The sequence below is a fragment of the Falco biarmicus genome, chromosome Z (assembly GCF_023638135.1).
Source record: "Falco biarmicus isolate bFalBia1 chromosome Z, bFalBia1.pri, whole genome shotgun sequence".
NCBI lineage: Eukaryota > Metazoa > Chordata > Aves > Falconiformes > Falconidae > Falco > Falco biarmicus.
In genome coordinates this window covers 31,848,322-31,869,765 of record NC_079311.1, presented here as the reverse complement: position 1 = coordinate 31,869,765, position 21,444 = coordinate 31,848,322, and the positions used below count along the sequence as shown (strand labels likewise).

General features: G+C 44.3%; 1 protein-coding gene across 1 annotated transcript; it reads left to right on the top strand.

Moving 5' to 3' along the window:
• The first annotated feature begins 440 nt into the window (after positions 1 to 440).
• THAP1 (THAP domain containing 1) lies at positions 441 to 5,043 on the top strand. Its single transcript, XM_056325552.1, has 3 exons — positions 441 to 694; positions 1,144 to 1,339; positions 4,466 to 5,043. The coding sequence occupies exons 1-3, from the start codon at positions 624 to 626 to the stop codon at positions 4,916 to 4,918; spliced, it is 720 nt and encodes a 239-aa protein (XP_056181527.1). The 5' UTR covers positions 441 to 623; the 3' UTR covers positions 4,919 to 5,043.
• The last annotated feature ends 16,401 nt before the right edge of the window (positions 5,044 to 21,444 follow it).

Here is a 21,444-nt window from a genome sequence, read left to right as displayed (position 1 = left end):
CAGAGACCCGGGCACCGCCGGGGCCCAAGAGCCCCCGGACGGGCCTCCCTCCCCGCAGGCAGGGCCGCAGCGCAGGCACGGCTCCCGCCGGCCTCGGTAGGCCTCGGCCCGCGGTGGGCCCCGGCCCCCTCCGCCGCGGCCCGCGGGGGCGCGGGTCTCCGCAGGCCCGTCCGTCCCTCGCCTCAGCCCCGCGGGCGCTCCCCGGCGGACAGCGGAGGCCAGGGCAGGCGGGGGTGGGCGGCGGGGGGGTGCCGCGTCCGCCGCTGCCCAGATGTGCCAGGGACTGGGGGGGCAGGGAGGGGGGGAGAGGGCAGGGCACAGGCGGGGGGCGGAGCGGGTGGAACTTCACCTCGCGCTCGCACGCAGCGGTCTGATTGGAGGGCCTGCTGAGGAAGCTCCGCCCCCTCGCGGAGGCCCGCCAATGGGCGACCGCGGGGTTGCGCTGAAGTTGGCGCCGCCATCTTGGAATTGGGAGAGGCCGCGTAACGTTCCTGTCGCTCTCGGAGGGTCACGGGCGCGGGGGGGGGAGGAGGAGGAGGAGGACGGGCGCCCGGCGGTGAATTAACGGCGGCCGCCAACTCGCCTCCCTGCCGCCGGGCCGCGGCGGGCGCGGGGGAGGAAGGATGGTGCAGTCCTGTTCCGCCTACCGCTGCCGGAACCGATACGACAAAGAGAAGCCCATCTCCTTCCATAAGTGAGTGCGGGCGTGGCCGGGCGTGGCCGGGGCGGGGCCGGGCGGGGGCGTGGCCGGGGCCGCAGCGCGCCCGCCAGGAGCGCAGGGGGCGTGCCGGTGGGGGGCGGGGCGTAGCGGTCGCCTGCGGCCGCCGAGAGGGAGCCCCGCCGGGCCCCCGAGCGCCGCTCCTTCCCAGCCCCGGGGGTCTGCCCGAGGAGAGCCGAGCGGCGGCGCGCTGTGCTGCTCTTCCCAGGGCGATGGGGAGCGCCCCCCGCCCCGTTCTCAGGCAGCGGAGACGCCGTCCCGCCCCGCCTGCGCCGTCCGGGCCGGCAGGAGGGGTTTGGCTCCCGAATGAGCCCGTCGGAGGAAGAAGCGAGCGATCGTGCAGTCAGTTACAGCGGTGCTTGGCAGTAACCCGACCCCGTGTTAAAAAGCTTTCCAGAAAAGCTGAAAGTACTTCTTGCTTACAGGTTTCCTCTTACAAGACCTGATCTTTGCAAGAAATGGGAAGCCGCTGTTAAAAGGAAAAACTTCAAGCCAACCAAGTACAGCAGCATTTGTTCAGAACACTTTACTCCCGATTGCTTTAAAAGGGAATGCAACAACAAGCTTCTGAAAGAAAATGCTGTGCCCACAATATTTTGTTATACTGAACCCAATGAAAAGGTAAAGTCAAAGCACTCGCGGTTTGAGATGGTGGAACGTGTGTGTGTTGCTTGCGTTAGCCTGGCAGGGCTTGGTGTAGCACAGCAGTGGGGAGAAGATGCAGGCTGAAGGATACTGGCTGAGCGTGTACACCTGGAGGCATGTGGAGGGCTGTAGTGGCTGAACTGTGTTGGACAGTTGGTCTCATTTGCTTTGACAAGAGCAGAAATGTAGGCTGTCCGAGGCTCTGGAGCACGTAGAGCGTTGTGCAGATGTGCAGTAGCTCTGATCTGCTCTTGTGTGCATACGCAGAAGCTTTGTGCAGTGAGATGCAGAGGGGCAGAACAGTAGCTGCACCTGCTGCCTGTCTGGGCTGAGAACATCTCTGTCTTGCCTTCACAGTTACCCTCTGCTCATAAGCCAGACTGGTCCCTAACTGGTCTCTGAACTTATCATGGTAGACCCCTGTGAGGTGCATGGTTCCCTTCACTGTACTGCTAAAAGCAGCTTACCATGAGTTGCAAATCAGTTATGAGTTCTTCCTTCTCAGTGTAGTAACTGCAAGACAAGAATGCGAAGGATTGATTCCTAACTCCTATAAAGAATATAAAATATTAAGTCTCTTGCCACTCTGCTGTAGAGGAAGTGGCAAAGGAGAGAACGGATAGAATAGGTCTGGGGAGTGAAAGGCTCAAATGGGATGAAGTGCACAGAGGAAAACTGGGGCTTTTGTGTTTTGTTTTTTTCTTTATATACAATATTGGTTTTGATGAAGAAATAAAAGGGAAATGTATTTGAAAAATGAAAAGTGGCTAATAACAGAGAAGGGAATATAAGCAGAAGGTTTATAAGACAATTTCCAGGTAAGTACGACTGTGTTTTTTGTTTGACTATGCTTCCCTGCTATCAGTATGACATGTTTTCCTTGTCACGTGTAAAATAGTTGCAAAATTTTTCACAGTCTGATAGTTGAGTGGGTGTACAGGGTAATCTGCAAAAGTGGGATTGGTACAGCAGGATTAGTGGTAAGCCACATTCCCCATTTCATTATCATGCCTAGATCTACAAAACCACAAAATGTGCCTTTTAATTATGGAGAAGGATTTAATGCTATTCTTGTTTATCTCATGGCACATTTAGATGAACTGCCACATATGCTCAAGAAGTAACATAGTAATGAAGAATACTAGTGGTTGTTTTGGAATTGAATCCACACTGATTTTGAAATACAGGTTTTTACCTTTTGTACTATGTAATTTGAAATACTTCCTTTTCTTTACTTATGTCTTAGGAGAACCATTTATTGGCTGTAAGAACTAATTAGAATTCTCTTACGGTGTGTCAGTGATACCAATGATCTGTTCTCCATGATACGTTGTGGCGATGGAAACATATTTATAGAGGTAGCGTGTATTGGATAAGCTGCAAATGAAGTCTGCATGAATTCAGCTGTCCAGCAATGATATGGGTTTTGTGTGCTTCCAACAAGGGTGAATTTCTCTGCCAATTACATCTTTGCCTTGTAGATTTTTTTAGTAGAAAGATTGAAAGTGGTAGCTGATAGGGTCAGACTGTTAGCAGCAATTTCTTATAACTGAGAAATAAGACTGGTAGTTGGCTGGTTTTGTACAAGTGGTCAGTAATATTTGGCTGCGCATGGAACTTCCCTTCAACACCAATCACAAAACTGCCTTCTTAGTTACTGTCTGTCAAGTGTTGTAGTTTTTACAAGAGGCATATCTAGACACCCCCCCCCCCCCCCCAGTATTGAGTATTAGGCTGTTTGCATGTTAAGTCAAGGAAGTTAATGATGTGACCTTCAGATCTGATGAGCTTGATGTTCAGATGATGAGTATTGCCAGTTGCTTTTATACTGAGCATTGTCCCCGTCCTTATGCTTTTATGTGTAGTAATAATGGCAACAGGTGGATAGTTAAAAAATTGGTTCAGTACCTCTTTCACTGACAATGTCTTAAGCTTTCTTTTTCACAGGCAATAAGCAAGCTCTTTTGTTTAAACAGTCCTGGTTTTTTTTTATCATCATGTGTAGGGAAGCATTTCTGAGTTACACTGCATTCCTGTGGGACAGAAAGAATCTGATTCTCTGCTCTGGCCTGTACTCAGGTGGTGTGGGATCTGTGTTGTCCTGAACGGTACAAGTGAACCTATTGAGAGCAGTACAGTGAGGACTGCAGTTCCATGTGGAGTTGAGCCAGTTGATGTTCTGCTGCTGCCAAAAGGGAGGATCATGCTTCTCCCTTCTCCGTCCCATCTGCCAGCTGTGCAGTCTTGTTTCTTGCTCCTTCCACACACCAGTGCAGGTGTAGTTCATACCTCCTGCTTCATTGCTTTGACTTTTAATAAAGGACAGGAGTTCTCATCAGTGATGGTTGGAGAGCAAATAGCCTTCTGTCATCTTAGCAACTTGCTATGTTTGAGCAAAGAGTAAATATGAGGGCTGGGAGGGCTGCTCTGCTCTTGAGAAGCTGTTTATTTTGGCTCATCATGTCTCTTGAAACCAAGCCCTTACACTACAGCCCAAAACCAGTGACACGGTCCCTTCCAGTTGTTGAGAGGCAGGTCTTGGTGTGTCTGACTCCTCTGCCAGCTTTATCATCCCTCTCAGTAGGTGACCCTTACTCTATCTGAGCAGGTGGTTATCTGCTTCTGCTGTGTTTTTGATTTAAGTTAGCTGGTAGGTTCAAAGCAGATAATGGTAAGACGCAGCAGAAAGGAGGAGGGATAAAGAGGAATGGGGTGGCAGTGATGAGTTATCAGGTCAGCTGAACTCAGTTTTGCGGAACTGTAGCCTGTGTTCTTCCTTCTTAGCTAATTGTGGGTATGTATTTGACTTGTCTTCAGGTGAGAGTAATTACTATGTTACTAAGTTTTTTATTTATTTGAGACATCAAGAACTTGAGTTTCAAAGAGCTCTGAAAATGAAGCTGCTTAAAAATGGCTCCATTTTGAGAAGCCAGACAAAACAGACCCGGAACTGTTTGTCAGTTTTGAAAATGAAGGCTTTGAAACTTGTTTTATTAATTTCAGTCATGGTTGTTTATGTTATTCTGGGACTGTAGTAAGGAAGTTGTGTGGTAAACAATGTTAAATGTGAAAATGTACTTTTTTTTTTCTTGCTGTTTCTAGGCTGATGAATTTGCAGAACAGACAGAAGATCCACTACCACCTCCTCCACTGCCATCGCCGCCACCACCACCACCACCAGCAACTCCAGTACTGCTGCAGTCTCCATCAACTCCTTTTCATTTGTCTCAAATAGATGCCAGATTTGTAGATCCAAGTATTGGATTATTGATGCCTCCCCTCCAGACCCCTAGCAATCTTGCTGTTTTTTGTGATCACAACTATACTGTGGAGGATACAGTTCATCAGCGGAAAAGAATTCAGCAGCTGGAGGAACAAGTTGAAAAACTGCGGAAGAAGCTCAAGACAGCACAACAGCGATGCCGGCGTCAGGAAAGACAGATTGAAAAACTGAGAGAGATCGTTCAGTTTCAGAAAGAAAAAGACATATTGACAGGAAAAGGCTATGTGATTCTGCCCAATGACTATTTTGAAGTTGTAGAAGTACCTGCCTAGAAGTCATGAACATCAGTTTTCACTTTGCTAGGCCAAAAAATTTAGTTTAAAAATGAAATGCTCCTTACTTCTGTGTATAAGACTCTTCAGAATTCTAAAATAATAAATAAGTCATACAAATGAGATCACGTTTTCTTCGTTGTTGTTTGTTTCATACACTTTTAATATATTGAAAATGCCAGCATCTGAGAATTAGACTATGTGTTTAGTTTACAAAATCTGCTTTGCAGAAGAAAAGGATACAAGGTTGAATACTTTTAAAATCTATTAATTTTTTTTCTTTTTCAATGCAAAGCTTTGTCAAGACATTTAATGTCAGCTTTGGTGATCTGCAGGAAGTGTAGTTTTCACTGATTTCAGATGGAGCAGAATTAGGCCAGCTAAGAACACATGCAAGTGCTGCAGAAACATAAAGATAAGATACATGTTTCCACCTGGGAAAACTTCCAACCTCACTTTGCTATGCCTTCAAAGCCCTGCAAAATGTCTAAATTCCTGGATCTCTTTGGTGAATTATGTAAATTAACTTCTTTCAGATTAACCTTTCACCACATCTGTGTTGTGAGTGAGATGAGGAGAATTCATTAGCATAGCTGATGAGAGCTCTAGAAGAGGCATTTGTTTTGAAGGCACTTAAATGTACTGAAGAGCAGTGCTGCACTGAACAGGTATGTTATTGGACTGTTGGCAGGATCAAGAAGGCAGTGTACTGTTTAGGGTGACTACTTTTCAAAAGTACCCTAATAATATACAGTCCCCAGTATCTTGGAGTGTGACATTTGCATAACACTAACGGGTAGAAGGTTTTCCTCTTCTTTGTTGGTCTTAACTCATATCTCAACCATGTGTAGCTTCAGGAAATGAAGGTGGGTTTTTTTGGTGGGTTTTTTTTTTTTTTTTACTTACCCAGAACATCAGCATTTTGACTTTCATTGCAGTATACTGTGATTTTTTCTTTCTGCCTCTCCCCAGCTCCCCAAAAAAGCATCCACCAAAGGGCAGGTATGGAATTAGACTTTCGAAGTTGCTGGGTGCTAGACTGATATCTCAAATGCTGCTGCCTCTCCTTCAGCCTTACTAAGACTCTTCCTAAAAATTAATTTAGCGTGACAAAGTAGTGCAGCAGTTTGCACTTGCTGTCTGATAATTTGTTTAGTCAATGAGCTAATTTAAAAATCAGAGAAAATAGCATCATGCTAATGCTGTTGTAACTTTCACAGCAGAAATTCCTGGATGTATTAGACAGGAGAAAAATTACTTTTCTTAGTCCGTGTCAAACTTGTGTGTGGTATGAATTCTAGCTCTGATATTAATCGAGCCCTGTTTGTGATGGCTTTAAAAGCTTCCCTTAATATCCTGTTAGCATGACAATTTGAAATGTTTTGAACCTGTCTTGATAGTTCTGCATTTACTTCCTCTACGGTGCATTAGATTTTTACCTACTCTTTCTCCTCTTTTCCCAGGGCTTAGCCAAAACTAGCCTGACATTTTGTATCTTTTGTTCTAAAGTAGTTCCCTGGTTTAGATACTGTGTTTTTCTCACAGTGTTTTTTAGTCTTGTTGCTGTTAATGTTTCATGCTTAAACTTGAAAATGCTCAAATTCAAAAAAATGACAGGGAAAAGACGTTTAAACAACTGTTGCTATGCTGTTGGCATGTGTGACCACTTAGCAGATTGTTTTAGTTTTCTCTGCAAAATACCTTCTCCCCTTACTCTCTGGGAATTTAAAGCGTGGCTTCCCAATGCATGTTGGGTTGCTGCATTACCACGCCCCTGTGGTTGGGGTGCTCCTGCCAATCATCCTCTTTCCCCCGCCACTTGGCTGTGTACTCCCATTACCATCCTCCTTATTTCATGGGTGTTGTCTGGCTTGCAGTGGAGAGGCAGAGGAAGACCAACAATATCAGGTCTGATACAAGGGAAAGGCAAGGCCAGAAGCTGGGAATAGGGAGAAGTAAGTCCTTTCCTCTGGCTGCAATGAGCTGGTGCGTTACATGAGATGCTTCTGAAAATGTAAGGATAACTTAGTGCCCTTAATGTTCAGCACTGTTTCCTTCCACCCTGGCCGAAGATCCCTGTCTCCCCTGACCTTAAACTCTGGCTGCTGTGCTTGTTGGGCCCTTCCTGCTGGTATTTTAGCTTCATAACCCTCCAGAAAACTGCCCAACAAAAGTAAGTCAGCAAGGTAAATTTAAGGCATGCTGATAGATGGCTGTGTGTGGTGTTCTTACGTGTTTAAGATTTTCATGTTGGTGAAGTTGGTGTAATGGCTGATACAAGTAAATGTTCCTTCCATTGAGGGGGGTGGCTTGTCTTAAGGGTTTCAGTAGTACTGGGTTGAAGAGGGGACTGCTGCCCAATTGCTGACACTTCCTTTCCTATTATCAAAGGATTTTTTTTTTAAGAGATGCAGTCCGTTCTGACAACAGGCTTGAATTTCTCCTGCAGCAACTTCCCCTGGCCACCACCCCCTCTTAAAAAAAAAAAAAGCTTGCTAACCCCTGATGCAGTGATGTTAGGGCTAGGTGTGGACTCTGCTAGGTCCAGGAGGACTGTTAGTATTGTAGAGCTTTGAAGTGGCGAAAAAAGGCTGGCATGGAAACAACAGATAGTTTTTCAGCGGTTGACTTTTCCTGCACTGTGTCATACCCTGCACTGCAGTCTCTCTGATAGCCTTCATCTTCTCTTTCTATATTGTTATCTGCTACTGGTGAGTCTAGGAAAGGAATTCTAGCTTTTCATTTTAAATTAAGCACAATACATTCCCCAAGCCTTTTTTTAAATTTTTGTCTTTTCTTAAAGTGGGATCTGTTACATGCACACAATCAGTTATTAAAAAAAGGCTGCATCACTTACTGTTTGTATTGGCCGCAACTGGTACCAGCACATAGCAGCGATTTTGTAAACATCTATGAAAAGAGTGATTGGGAGTTAAAAAGCGGAGGTAGGACTGCAGAGTGGCATGTGGTTATCCAGTTGTGCATAAAGTAGCTGACATTTGTTTAAATGCATGTAACTGCACTTCACTGAAGCCTATTTTATAAAGCAAACAATTAAAGGAAGTTACAAAGCAGCAAAATTGGCAGAAATGTTCCATCCTTAAAATCTGGACGGAGAGATCTGTTTTGAAATGGGCTGATCCTTCAACAGGCAGAAATTAGAGCTGCTTCTTTAAAGAGAAGTATTCACTTACTTGTCCCTGTTGTCCCAATTTCCCTTTTGCTGTGGTAGGGTATCAGATCCGTGTTTACTTTTTTCTCCTTGCATCTCTGCAGAGTATTTGATTTGCCTTTCTGACTAGGACAGTTGAAACCCAGAGGTATGTTTCCCAGAGGGGAAAAATGAATAGCTAAATAGCTAGATTACTGATTGTCACACTAAGGGAGTACATCACTGCCCTTTTTTCTCCTCTGCTTCCAGTTGCCATCTTGTCTATATTGTTACTAGTGTGGTCTTAATAACGCAACAAATTAGTGCAACAAATTTCCAAGAGATCTCCTGTCTTGCTGAGATTTCATTTTCCTTCAGCTCTACATAGGGTTTAGGGTGTGGGTCCTCTGTGTGAATTTTGAAGGAGTTCTTGCAGCTGAAGAAAGTGCAAAGCAAATCCCAATTTGAATGTAGGAAGGAGGCAAGAAGAAATTTGCTTGGGTAAACTGGAACCACAACAGTTTCTAAGTCTGTTTCAAAAGACTTCTATTACATGCTTCTCTGGAACCAGGCAGTTATACCTAGTTGCCCTTTTGCTTTTTTTCTCTCTTGAGAACTACTTTAGGTTTTAGTCTATAGGCTTATCTGTTTCCTGTCAGCTTACACCTTCATCAGGTGGCTTTGGCAGGGTGGAAGGTGGTATTTTGAGCTATTGTGTAATTGTAACAACCAAAACACAATCTGCCAAAGTGCATTGATGCTTGTGGTCTGTCATGACTGCAAGTTGAGGTCTGTAACTCCTGCTGTTTTAGACACAGCAGGTTATCTGCCATACTTTAGCCATGATAATGATTTATTAATAAATGAGAGCAAAACAGGATACCTGATCCAAAAATATGATAATGACAGTAATTGTGATTACAGGTTTCTCTTTGTGCCTGTTCAATGATTTAAATGGAACATTTATCTTCTTACAGAGATCTTTTGATGGAACTGCAACATTTAATTGTGCAAATGGGGCAGAAGGCCTTACAGTGTTTTACAGACTGAAGGAGTTTAAAAGTATGCAAAAAAATGTGTTGCAAAGTTGTTGTGTAATCCACTATGAATAACTTGAAACAGTTCCCAAAGGAAGGTAATCTTAAATAAGTCAAAGAAAACATTTAAATCAGTTACTTGGAAGGAAATTCTTAAGAACCTCTCTTGAGAACAGATACATTACATTGTCATAATTAAATCACTGCAATAATTAAATATCTTCACCGTCCTGCCACTGTTAGTTCATGTAGCATTGAGTGTCAAGCCTTTGATTGCCTGTTGTGCAAAATGGTACAGGGATACACCTGTAGCTGCTTTCTCCCATTGTACAGGGAAAATAGATTGTAAGGCCTGAGCACACACATTCCTGGAACCCCTGAAAAAGTGATTCTCCTTTGCATCTTAATTGGGTTCTAATGGGCTATTAAAAGGTCTTTTAGTTAGGGAGGAGTATGGAGAATACTGTGAGGCTAGTAATTTGGTTTGGTTTCATTTGGTTTTAAACACAGGGAAGACATGAACAAATTAGGCAGGCTTCTCATCTCCTTTCAGGTATTGCTGGGTGTGACTGTTAAAGGTTCGGGGTCTGTGGCTATACTAGTCATCTGTTGATGAACCAACTCTTTAGTATTTGAGTCTCTGAAAGAAGTGTGATTTCTCACTGGGAGATCTTCAATTCAGTGACCTGGGACAGGTAATCCAGAAAAAGGAGGAGGTCTTGCCTTCATAATGATTTCGTCTGTTGTCTTGGGCTCATTAATCAGCCCCCAGCCAGAGATCAATACACTTTGATCAGGTTCTCGTGGATGTACCCAGGACTTTGATTTAGCAGAGCAATACAGCAATATACCGAAATTGCAGCACAAGCATGGTAGAGCGATTGCAATATACAGCAGAATCACAATACAAATGTACTGTACAAATTCCCATTACTGGTCTCTAAATGTTCACTGTCATGACACTGTGTGTCCCCAGTTGCCAGGAAGAAATACATGGTGTAAACCCACCTAGCTCACACCAGTTGCTCTCTTTCAAGCTCATTTTGTGAGTTGTTCAGTTTTTATACTTTATATTGGGCTGAGTCACATACAGACACCTCTCCCATGCTGGCCTGGCTAGCTCAGGAAAACATTACTCTCAACTAATTATTTCAGGGAAGGCTGTTTATGCAGTCCGATGACTGATACAGCTGTGAACGTAAAACAAAGGTTAGCACTCAGTCCCCCTTGTGCTAAGACAATTTCAGCTTTCTTTATGACAATTTGTCATTATTCCTTCCATTCTTCCCCCAGCTCTTCATTCTTGCCCATCTCCTCTGGGTCTTCTTCCATTGCAGGGCTTAGTCACACATCCCCATCTCTTTTTCAGGTTTGTCCTCACACGTCTCTTGCAGGAGGAAGTGAACTTTTCTGGCTTCAGGTACTTTGTAGTCTGGACCCATGGCTGAGAAAGGAAGAAATTTTCAGGAGTAGTACTTTTTTTTATGTTAAGAGGAAAAGATCTTGTTCTGGGCTTAAGAAATCCCAAGACTTCCACTTGCACTTTTAGGTTTAGGATAATAACCACATTAGCTGGCATGTAGAGAAGGAAGATTCAGGGTACCCCGCTTTCACAGCTCAGTCCAAAGTTCTTGCTCTTTTTTTATGCTGCTGTTTTGTGGGGTTTTTTGCTTTTCTTCTTCTTTTCTGGTATTGCTATGATCAAACCTTTATTCATCAGTTCACTGATGTCAACACCAGTTGGTGCTGTCAGGTCCAAAGAAGTAGTACCTGCATGCAAAGAAAATCTCAATGAAGAGAGACTTGTTCCCAAGCTGGCTGTGAGACACAAAGGTGGAGTCCTCAGCTCTTGCTAGAGCACATGCCATGTGAGCTCAGGCCACAGGGGCTGGCCTTACTGATAAGTGTTTCCATTTCTAGTATGTTAAGCTTGATCTACACTTGCAGGCTTGTCTCGTAGGTGTCCTGAGCTGATATGTTTTTTTTATCAAGTGATTTTGTGGTAGCAGTTCATGTGAGGGACTGCAGGAGTCACTGCCAGATAAATGAATATTTGTGGTGTTATGTCCAAGGACTGAAAAAATGTATTTATCAATAACCTCATATTCTATAGCCTGTATGTACGTTCATTTCTTATCTTCAGATCTCTCTGAGTCCAGGCATGAAAATATTTTTATTAGTTTTCTTTTCTTTCACTGTCAAGGGACTGAAATTGCTCAGAGTTTATGTGTCCAGTGCCGTGAGGAAGGTTTGCACTAAGGTACTACACCATGGAAATCTGGTCATGGATAATAGAAAGCACATCTGTCCCCCTAAGTGAATGTGCATGTGGCTATTTCAGCTTGAAGAACTCTAGTTATTTGGAAGTAATCTCTTTAAAATATACACACACACAAACCACAGTTATAGTATCAGTGGAGTTTTCTTTGATACTGCTATCAGCTGACGAAATCAGATTTCCTTTCGTAACTTTCCATAAAACTAATATATATATATATATATAAAAAATAACTTTTACACTTAAATATTCAAGCAAGCTTATGATGACATTATAATTAACAGTATCACTCTGTTGATAACTGTTCTTCCATCAATATTGACATTTACTTCTTGGCCTGTCTACTAAGGTTGTTATGACTTACCTTTTTTGCTTCATGGTATATCAGCTTAGTAGCTGCCAGGTAATTGACATGTCTATAACTTCAGTGATAAGATGTAATTAAATTAAACTAATATCTGCAAGTGGTGCTTTTCTGTGTTGTTCCCAATGCTGCCTGACAGACTTGATTCCTATAACAAATCAAAAATCAGCCTCCTTCAACACCTCTTACTCCTTCAGTCACAGAAGTAGTCATAAACTTACACATGCCCTTACATGTAAGTTGTCCCTGCTCGTGGGAGGAGGGTTGGAAGTAAAGGGATCTTCAACATCCCTTCCAACACAAACCATTCTATGCGATACATGACATTGGCTTGCTTGTTTTTCACAGTATGATCATCACAAAGTCTTGTGAGTATGGTGTCTACTGAACCTCTCATCTCTGTGATGAGATTTGACTGTAGAAGACTTCTGTCTACTAGAATTTTTTTCTGATCTTGAACGTTATCTCATGTTCTCCAACTTTTTCTTGTGTGCTTTGCCTTGCTTCTCTACAGCATCGCTCTTCCCTCTTACCAAAGATTAATTTGAGCTTTTCTATTAATACTTGCAGAATTTGAACATCTATGTTTCTTACCACTTTTGCCTTTTCTAATCTTCTATATGCAGGAATGAGACACTGACCTGCTCAGTTGTCAGCATTGAGCACTGCGGTATTTGGAACATGGGGCAGCAAGCTTTTATTATGGACTGGTAGCATTTTACCGTTTCATACCATAAAATGTGCCACAGAGATGAAAATGCGGAACACTGCTGGAAATAGCATTGGAATGAAAAGCATGTCTCAGCTGAAGACTGCTTCTGGTTAATGGATGAGTTCAGCCTGAGGAAAGGGGAGGCTTGCTTATTGTTTCAATGGGTTTCACTCTGTGCTTTCAAGATGAGTTTTTCCTTTTATTCTACTTGCCTCTTGATTCCTATATATAAGACAATCTATTTAAGAGGTATAAAAATGAGCTCAGCAGTTCTCAGGGGAGATGAGAGCTTTCTGAGCAGTGTCTTCACCACTGGTGTAACTTTCCTCCCACAGAAATCAGCAGTAAAAGTCCTGCCTGTGCTGAAATGCTGAAAGCCTAACTGAACATTTTGGGCAAAGCCTTGCTGAGTCCCAAGGGGCTTTATATTGCTGGAAATGTTATTGTTGTATCCTTGGGAAGTCCATCATGTTTTTTTATCATCAGCCTTGTGGAAAAGAGGGGACACTGGGGCAGTGTCCTTCTCTCAGACAAGACTAAGCAGCATTTTTCTTTGGCAACATGATGTCACAATGGGAGATGGGCTCCGCAGCAGTCTGCTGTGCTGCTGTGAGATTGTGGTAAGGTAAAATCCAGCTGCAATGATAAATGGTTATTTACCTGACTGAATAAAGGTGTCTGGTAGTATTCCTAGCCAAATGGTCATTCCCCTTTACCCATAGAGGAATTAAACTCTGAAGTGTTCCTGTGGTCTTTTATTTTCTTTTCCTTTTTTTTTTTTCTCTCTCTCCTTCTGATTATGCTTGATTATCTGATGCATCTGGAGTTAATGCGTCATGCTCTCTGGGCTTGCTGAGAGCCTCAAAACATTGCAAACCTTATGAAACCAGTCTGTTGGCTGACTGAAACATTGTTTGAGGCAGGCACATTGCACTGGAAGTGAATGTGAAGAGTTGCCCCAGTGTGAACAAATAAATCCGAAGAAGGGTGACAGTAGCCCAGTTTGTTTTACTAGGGCCTGAGGCTGCTAAAAGGTATTTTTGGGCCTTTGTGGCATTTAGCGAGGATGGCATTTGTTCTGCAAGCTCTGCAGGAGCCATGGCAAGTTGTCTCCTGGCACTCTTCCCCATCATCTGTTGACCTGCTAGGGCCTGGCCCTGTGCCTATCAGCCTTCCTACGGAGAGATGGACTTCTTCCCAGCCCCAGGTTCCCTGTGCCACAGGAGAAATTTGCAGAGTATTTTTGCTGTGCCTTTGGCTGTAAGGGCCTCCTCATACCACTACAAACTGTTGGACTGTGCTCCCAGTTCAGGGAGTTACTTCAACCCAGCCTTTTTTTGCTATTGGATGAAGTTACCTAAATAACTTTAATTAGGTTGATTCTTCTGATTAGACAGAGACAGACCATTAAAACTAGTCATAGGAAATAGGATATTCTGGCATGGCGCAAAAGGGAAATCTAGTTTTTACGTATTTTTGTAAGTAACATAAATTATGCTTTTTAGTGAGATGAAGCTGCAAACATCTGGGTTTTGTACTCAACTTCTCTGGCTTGTCAGAAGTGAGACAAATGACAGATATCAAAGATGTCATCCAGTAGAGGTAGCTTTTTGGGTGTCAAAACCTCTCAGTTTGCTGTTTTAAAACTAAATTATTCAATGAACTTACAGTTTTAAGACATATCCATTGATTACATATGCCACCAAATAATTACAGGATGTACTAAGCTAACATTACCTTCACATTCCTTCTGTTATGATCATACGTTTCCCAAAATTTGATTTTTGTTCGTTACATATAAAATATACTTCACTCAGAAACCATGAAGGCATCCAATATGTGGCGCTTTGTTTACACTCATGTTTACCATCAAGTGTTCCCATAGTCCCAGGCTAATTGGTATTACTTGGCACCATTCATGTCCAAGGCCTTTATTTCTTCTGTACTCAGTCCTCTTAGACATCTGGTGTGAAAACTGAAGAACCACAAAAACATCACCTAATATCCATAGTTTCATTTGTGCTACTTAGAAGTCCAAGTGGGTTTTGTTTGTACATATTCATGAGCACAACTGTGAAAAACTTTAATGTAACAAGCAAATACCTGGAGGTGGGTATTCAGGAGACTGAATTTTAAGCACACAGGTAGACATTTAAGGGACTGTAATGGCTTCATAAAATAAGTTATGGTTAGGAAATTCCAGAAGTTATTGCATATGAAAGCTGGTTTCTGGGTCTACATTTAAGTGTACTCTCTGTTCATAAGCCAGTGAAAATGGAAGTCCAAATTATGCCACAGACTTTCAAAAGGACGGTCCTACATATGTGCTTTAGTTCCTACCTTTGTACATTTCTATCTAATCTTAACAAACTTCCAGAAGGAATAAATCTTATTCTTTATAAATTATTTTACATTAACCCAAACAACACAGACTCAGCATGGTGAGTGGGCATCTCTGGCTAGAAGGCTCATATCCCAGCTCAAACCATCAGTAGGTAGTGTTCAGAACACCAGCGGGGCTGGCCTGAGCCCTGTGTGGTATGACTAGAGGAGGGCAGAAGCGAGTTAGTGGGAAGTATTACATGAAGAACCTCCTGCAACCCCCCCCCACATTGTTTTCCCATGGAGAAGTTGGCTTTGTGATGCTGGTTAGGGTGACCACTGTGACAGAGGTGGGCTATGATCTGCTGACTGGCTGCTGCCAGAGCAGTTTCTGCTTTTTAACCAGGGATGATCCAAAGTAAAATGCATGAACTTCATGGGAGCTGCCCTCTTCAGCTGAGTGTCCTGACTGCTGTGTTGAAATTCCCACATTGTACAATTCTTGGCTGTAATGTAGCTGAGTCAGTGGACTTTGCTTTTCACATGCCACAGGCTCTAAAATAGGAGACTAGGCTGGGTCCAGCCCAGGGCCCAAACCTTCTTCTTCCTGGTCAAGACTTGCAGTCCTTTGTCATCATGAAAAAAGATGGATGCATGTCAAACATCAGCGGTCTTGTTCACAGGAGGACTAAACAGCCTGGATCCTGGGTTGCTGAAGATGCTTGGCATTGCCAGTGGTTCCTAACTTAAGTGAACCCAGCAACCATTTGGAGAGGGACCATTTCTAAGCAGAGCAGGCTCAGTTTCCCGTTGCAGCACTTCAGCATCTTCTCATGTAAGACCTCAGCAAAGCAGTGCCTGAATGGGGTGGCCATAATCTGTCAGCCAGACAGGGAGCCTTTTAACATTTCTGGCTCTGATTTTTAGAGGGAGGGCATGTAAGGGGTGACAAGACGTCATGCTGATGAACAGTTGGCAGGGGAGTTTCTGAAGAGCTCTCAAGATGAAGAGAAATGGTCAGAACAAGTTTGAATCAGCCGGAGAGTGGCCCCCTTGGCGCCCAAACAAGGATTTAACACTTGTTTGGGGTTTTTTTCCCCCTCCTGTCCTCTTCCAATCTATATCTGAAAGCTAAAGATGAGGACACAGGCTTCTGTCCTGTAGCCCATGGTGAGGAGCTGTTTCTCATCCCCTGAGTTTTGTGAGGCTGAATGTGGCTGAGGCAATTGGTGCTGCTGCTGCATTTTCTGTAAAAATAGTAGCTTAAAAAAAAGTATGTAGAACAACTCACAAGGTACAAAAATTTGAGTACGAGGGTTATGTTCATGAAACACAACCTGGTAAGGCTATTGTGTACTTACAGATTTGTGAGTGTAATATATAGACATAATACATAACATATACAATAATATATAACATTTTCCCACAGAAACGCAACTCCTAATACACAGGCTGAATGTGCACATGATGTGGAACTTATTAACTGTGGAAATAATTGCTTTTCTATAATCCAAGCAGGTAGCAAGAGACATAGAGCAGCAGAAGAAAATGCACAAGAGCAATTGCTTTTCTTTTTATTGAAATATCGTGAAAAAAGCCACAAGCACCACATCCAGTAGCATGATGATGAAGGATACAACAGAATATGGGCCTCCAAGCATTCCTAGAAAATATATTTTCATCTTTTGGGCAGTAGAGAATAATCTGTGCCATATTTCTAAAGCTGCAAAGAAATCTCCTTGTGAATTGTGTGTGGATGATGTGGACCTACAAAACAACCACCTCTGCTAACTCAGGCAAAGATTATAAAGAGAAAATGCCCTCAGACACAGGCAGGAACAGAGCTTATAGACCTCATCCAATTTCTGAGAAAGCATTTCATTTTGCTGCGGTATCTCCAAGGCAGTCCCCCACCCTCCCATGCTAGGTACAGTGGCTCCTAAAAGGAAGTCTGTCAGCTACCACCATTCAGGCTATATGGCGGAGCTATTGCATCTGAGGAGAAGTGGATGAAATGAACAAAGCTGCCACCAGGATTCAGGCAGCTTATCGAGGCCATAGGATGGGGCAGGAATTGTCCTTTGAGTTATACGATTACCTTGAGGATAAAAAGCCTGTGTTAATGCAGAAAGAGAAAGCAGAAAATAGGACAATGGCACTCCCTCTTGTCATGGGGTGCTGTGTGTTGGGATAAAGGCTCCCAGGCACCTGGTGTTACCACTGAAATGAGAGGCTGAGAAGTTGATGCAGAGATAGAGGTGAACCAGGCATTTCTGTCACTGCCAGAGCACCTGTCTTCAAAACAGTGTTTTCTCTCACACCCTGCAAAGTCTTGACCCTCGCTAACAGTTTGCCTGCCCCTGCAGCCTGCCAAGCCTTGACATCTGAACAGCAAGTCCATGATGCTGCAGATAAAATCTGGTCTGCCAGGAGCATTTACCAAAGCAGAGATGAGCTTGACAAAATGGAAGGACAAGCTGAGAAAACAGCAGAGCCAAGCCATGTCTTTGTTTACAGTTACCAATTCAGACAAGCAGTTGTGAAAATTACCATATTTCAGAGCTAGCTAGTGTCCCCAAAATGCAGGAACTGACCACAGAGCCCCAGGACCTGGTGCCACACCCTGAACAAGACCACACTATAAAGTTAGAACTGAAGAAGGAAAACAAAAAGTCTAAAGGCAGAGGGCAATGCACTATCTGTCAGAAATGCTAATGTGCATACAGTGGTTAAGAGCCTGTGTGCCTCCAAAAGGCCCATCTCCCCATGTGCCTCCAGTCCCAATGGAGCAGTGGAAGGTTCTTACAGGGAAATGGGCAGTGGGCAACTGCATGGACTGTACGCTGCCAGAAGGCACAGGGACTCAAAGCCGTCTCAAGTCTGCATTCATGTAAATGTGGTGGAAATGGGAAGAAGGGCTGGAGTTTGTCGTGGTAGGAAGGCGCCAAGGAAACCCAGAGCTGGAACAGCTCTTGTTCTGCAAAACCTTGTCGCTGTAGTTGCACAGCCTGGTCACCACTGAAACAACTGTCCGAAAGCAGCTTGAAAGTGTGTGCAGTTCTGGCAGCCTCTTTCAAGGGTTCCTGTCAGCCCTTTCCCAGCTTGCTGTGCTAAGTGGCTGTTCATTCCCTAGCTGACGCAAAGACCTTTTTTTTCCTTGCCTACTGTGTGAAAGAGGTTAAAACTCTTGAGCCAAGCTGTAACTGCTGCCACGAACAGGTCCATGCACAAGGGCAAAATTCTTACGTATTTTTAGAGCTTGCCATCTAGCTCGAATTAACATTATGCAGAGCTCCAGCTACAAATGCATCATTCAAACCGTGAGTGTCCAAACCCGCGCACGTTACGGTGGGCTCCCAAATAAAGCTCACACAGCGTGTAATCGGCGCTGTAGCCCAAACAAGTCCGACGGACTGAAGACATCCACAGAACTTCAGCGAGCAGGGCCCTGGCTGCTCCCGCGAAAGCGCTGCCTGCCCTGCGCGGGCGCTGCCTGCCCTGCGCGGGCGCTGCCTGCCCTGCGCGGGCGCTGCCTGCACTGCGCGGGCGCTGCCTGCACTGCGCGGGCGCTGCCAGGGAGCGGTGCTGGAACAGCGCGGGAGAGGCGGCGGGGGCGCCGGCAGCAGCTGCTGGGAAGGGAAAAGGCCAGGAAAAGGGGAAAGTACCTTCTCTCGGCGGGAGGGAAGGAGATCAAGGAGGAGGAGGAAAGTGGCGGCAGTCCAGCTTTCTCCTGCTCTGGTCCCCAACCAGCTCTGCCACCTCTCACTGGAAAATGCGTTTTCCACACTCTAGCTGTGGGATGCCTTTGGGTAGCATGGCCTGGCACCCTCCAGCATAACCTCAGGTTTTCAGTTGCTCCTGGTAATAACCATGTGGGCTCATACTAATGGATATTTCCCCCTAGATGGATTTATCTTTTTTTTTTCCCCGGGAGTCTGAGCTGCCTAGAGAGGGAGGCCCAGTTTCAGCATTGCTTGTGCTCAGGCAGCTTGTACTTGGCCCTTTACAGCCTGAAATTGCAGCCTCACGTCAGTTACAAATCCCATGAAACCAGTGGAAAAGCAAAGGCAGGTTTCAAGATTCAAGTTTTACCCAGGAATTCATTTGCTATCTCAGCATGGATGATCCCCATGCTTCATGGCTCAGCTGGTAAAATGGAGTATTCATGCATACCTCTTTTCCCAAAATGCTGGAGAGCATGGCTGAATAAAGACTTGTAAACAGAAGGCATCATCATCAAGCAAGCAGAATTTACCTTTCCAGTACCCTCCTCTTGTTGCCTGATAACTCTGGAAGCCAAAGACCAGGCAAGCTAGGTCCTTACCTCTTGTCACAACCTAGGCAGTGAGCGGAGGCAACGGTAAAATGAGCATACATCGTATCTCCCTTCAAGCAAGTACCACGTAGCAAAAAACCTGCTGTTATAGGCAGCTAATAGATTAACCTCATTACCTCAAGGCAGCAGGTTAAAGCCTTATGAAAACAAGTTTCTCTCCAGTCTGTGATACAGCATTGTCTAACAGGCAATGCCTGGATGCAGCCTCAGGCAGCGGTTACAATCAGGTGTCAATGGGCAGGGGCTGGGGCTTGCAGTCATGAAGGTCTGGTTCAGCAAAAGTGATGGATGATGGCTGAAGGTGCTGAGCCCTGTCCAGGGCCAGAAACATGCTGGAAAGTGTGGGGTAGTCTGCACAGAGCATTTTTAAGGGGTAGCTTTGTTGCAGAAAAATGTGCATCAGGCAGGATAATTGTGTTTAATCCATGCTCAACTTTATGGCACGTTGTGGCGGTGCCTGTCTGTACCACTCCAGCCAAACAACCATTCTTCTCTTGATACCAACACGAAAAAAGGACCCTTACTGTGTACCTCGATGGGTCGTGTGCTTGTGCCTGGTCTGGGTCTAACAGATAAACTGAGCAGTCTGGTAGTGACAGAGCAGCTGCTCATAACAAGGCACTTCATTCAAGGCAGTCTCTTGGTAACACTGTTGGTTTTGAGTTCCTTTCTGCAGCTGGGATGAGGAAAGGTGCAGAGGAAACCAGTTACTCCTCCAGTCCCACCAGGCAAGCACTGGCAGAGCCGAGGAGCCAGCGAGGGCCCTATCCAGTTTCCCGTGTGTAGCACAGTAGTGGGAAAGGCAAACCACTGAGTCAGCGGCCTGCCCGAGAGCTGTGGATGAGGCAAGCTGCAAGCCCACAGTGGCATGAGTAAGGTGGTAGAATGCTACAAGGAGGCTACTTGTAGCAGCAACGTGACTTCAAACCATGCTGAAATTAGATCTTTTTCATTACAGGAAGCTGAATAATCTGACAAGGTTACAGCTGCCAGTTGTCAGTCCTCTGTGAGGACCTGAGATAAGGCAAATCTCAATCACATTGCTTATGACTGTACCAAAATCTGGGTCACTGCAAGAAATGCTGTTGATTAAAAAAACAGGCTTCCTATATAAAAGTCAGCATGCAATTAATTAGCCAGAAAGAATAAATCAATGCAAGAAGACTTTTAGGTCTGGGTTCAAAACTAAAAGAATTTTGCAACACTTTTCCTTGAACTTGAAAAGTTCAGGGTGAAAGCTCCTCTTTGGAGAGAGGTGGCAAAGTGACTTTCATTTGGGAAGAAAATGGAGAAGATCCTGAGATCCCTTGGCAGAGGAGTCACAGGAAGACAGGAAAAGAGGAACCTGTGTCCCTTTTGATATCAGCAATTTCTAGCAGCTTCTGAAAGGAGCCCTGTCCAAGTGTCCGAGTGACACCTACAGAGGAACTGGCTAAATAATCAAGGGCCCCATCATTCTCTTTCCTTGACACAAGGCCCCTGGAGCAACATACTCTGTTAAACAGTGTCAATAGATAGTACTGTACAAGTATTTCTGTGCTGTCGTCTGTGATGTTTTGTGTGAAACAGAGTCTTAAAAAGATTAGTCAGGATGAGTTTGGTGCAAATCTCTGGGTGATGGTCTGTGTTGAGAAAGGAATGTACTCTGAATAATAAGAAAAGGTTCCACTGAGGACATTAAAGTAAAGGAATGTACCACTGATGATGTTAAAAGAATGTACTCTGAATAATTAGAAAAGATAAAGTGGGCATCTGAAGCAGATAAGGAGACCATGAGTCAGGAAATCGTTGAACAAAGAAAGTTGAAAGTTTACTCCACCTAGATCCCACCTATTATGAATAGAATGATTAGGTGTCAAAATCAAATGAATATGTATGGAAAGATGTTGTAACCTCTTATGAAAACTGTATGAATTATCTGACTTTTCACTGAAAACTTGGGAGCTAGTTTGTCTGGTGGGAATCAGCTAGCTCCCCAGTGTTGCATGAAATAAATACCTTTGCTGCTTAAAGACAAAATTCATCTCTGAGCAGTTACTCTATGCCATTTTGGCATCATATGCATGAGTGATGAGATATAAATTTAGAAATGAGCCCTGTTTTCCCAACTATATTTTACTGGTTTTTTTCCTCCCCAAATCCATTTTATAGCTATAAAACAGCAAGTGTCGTATGAAAAATGAATAAGCTAAGTTAGGTCTGTAGGGAGGCTGCCTCTTTCATTAGACCAACTGATACAGCTGGAGCAAACAGACAACCTTTCAGGTATGTGATCTATCTTTGGGTCTGATCTGCAGCTTGTTTTTTTCCCTAGCTGTAACTGGCA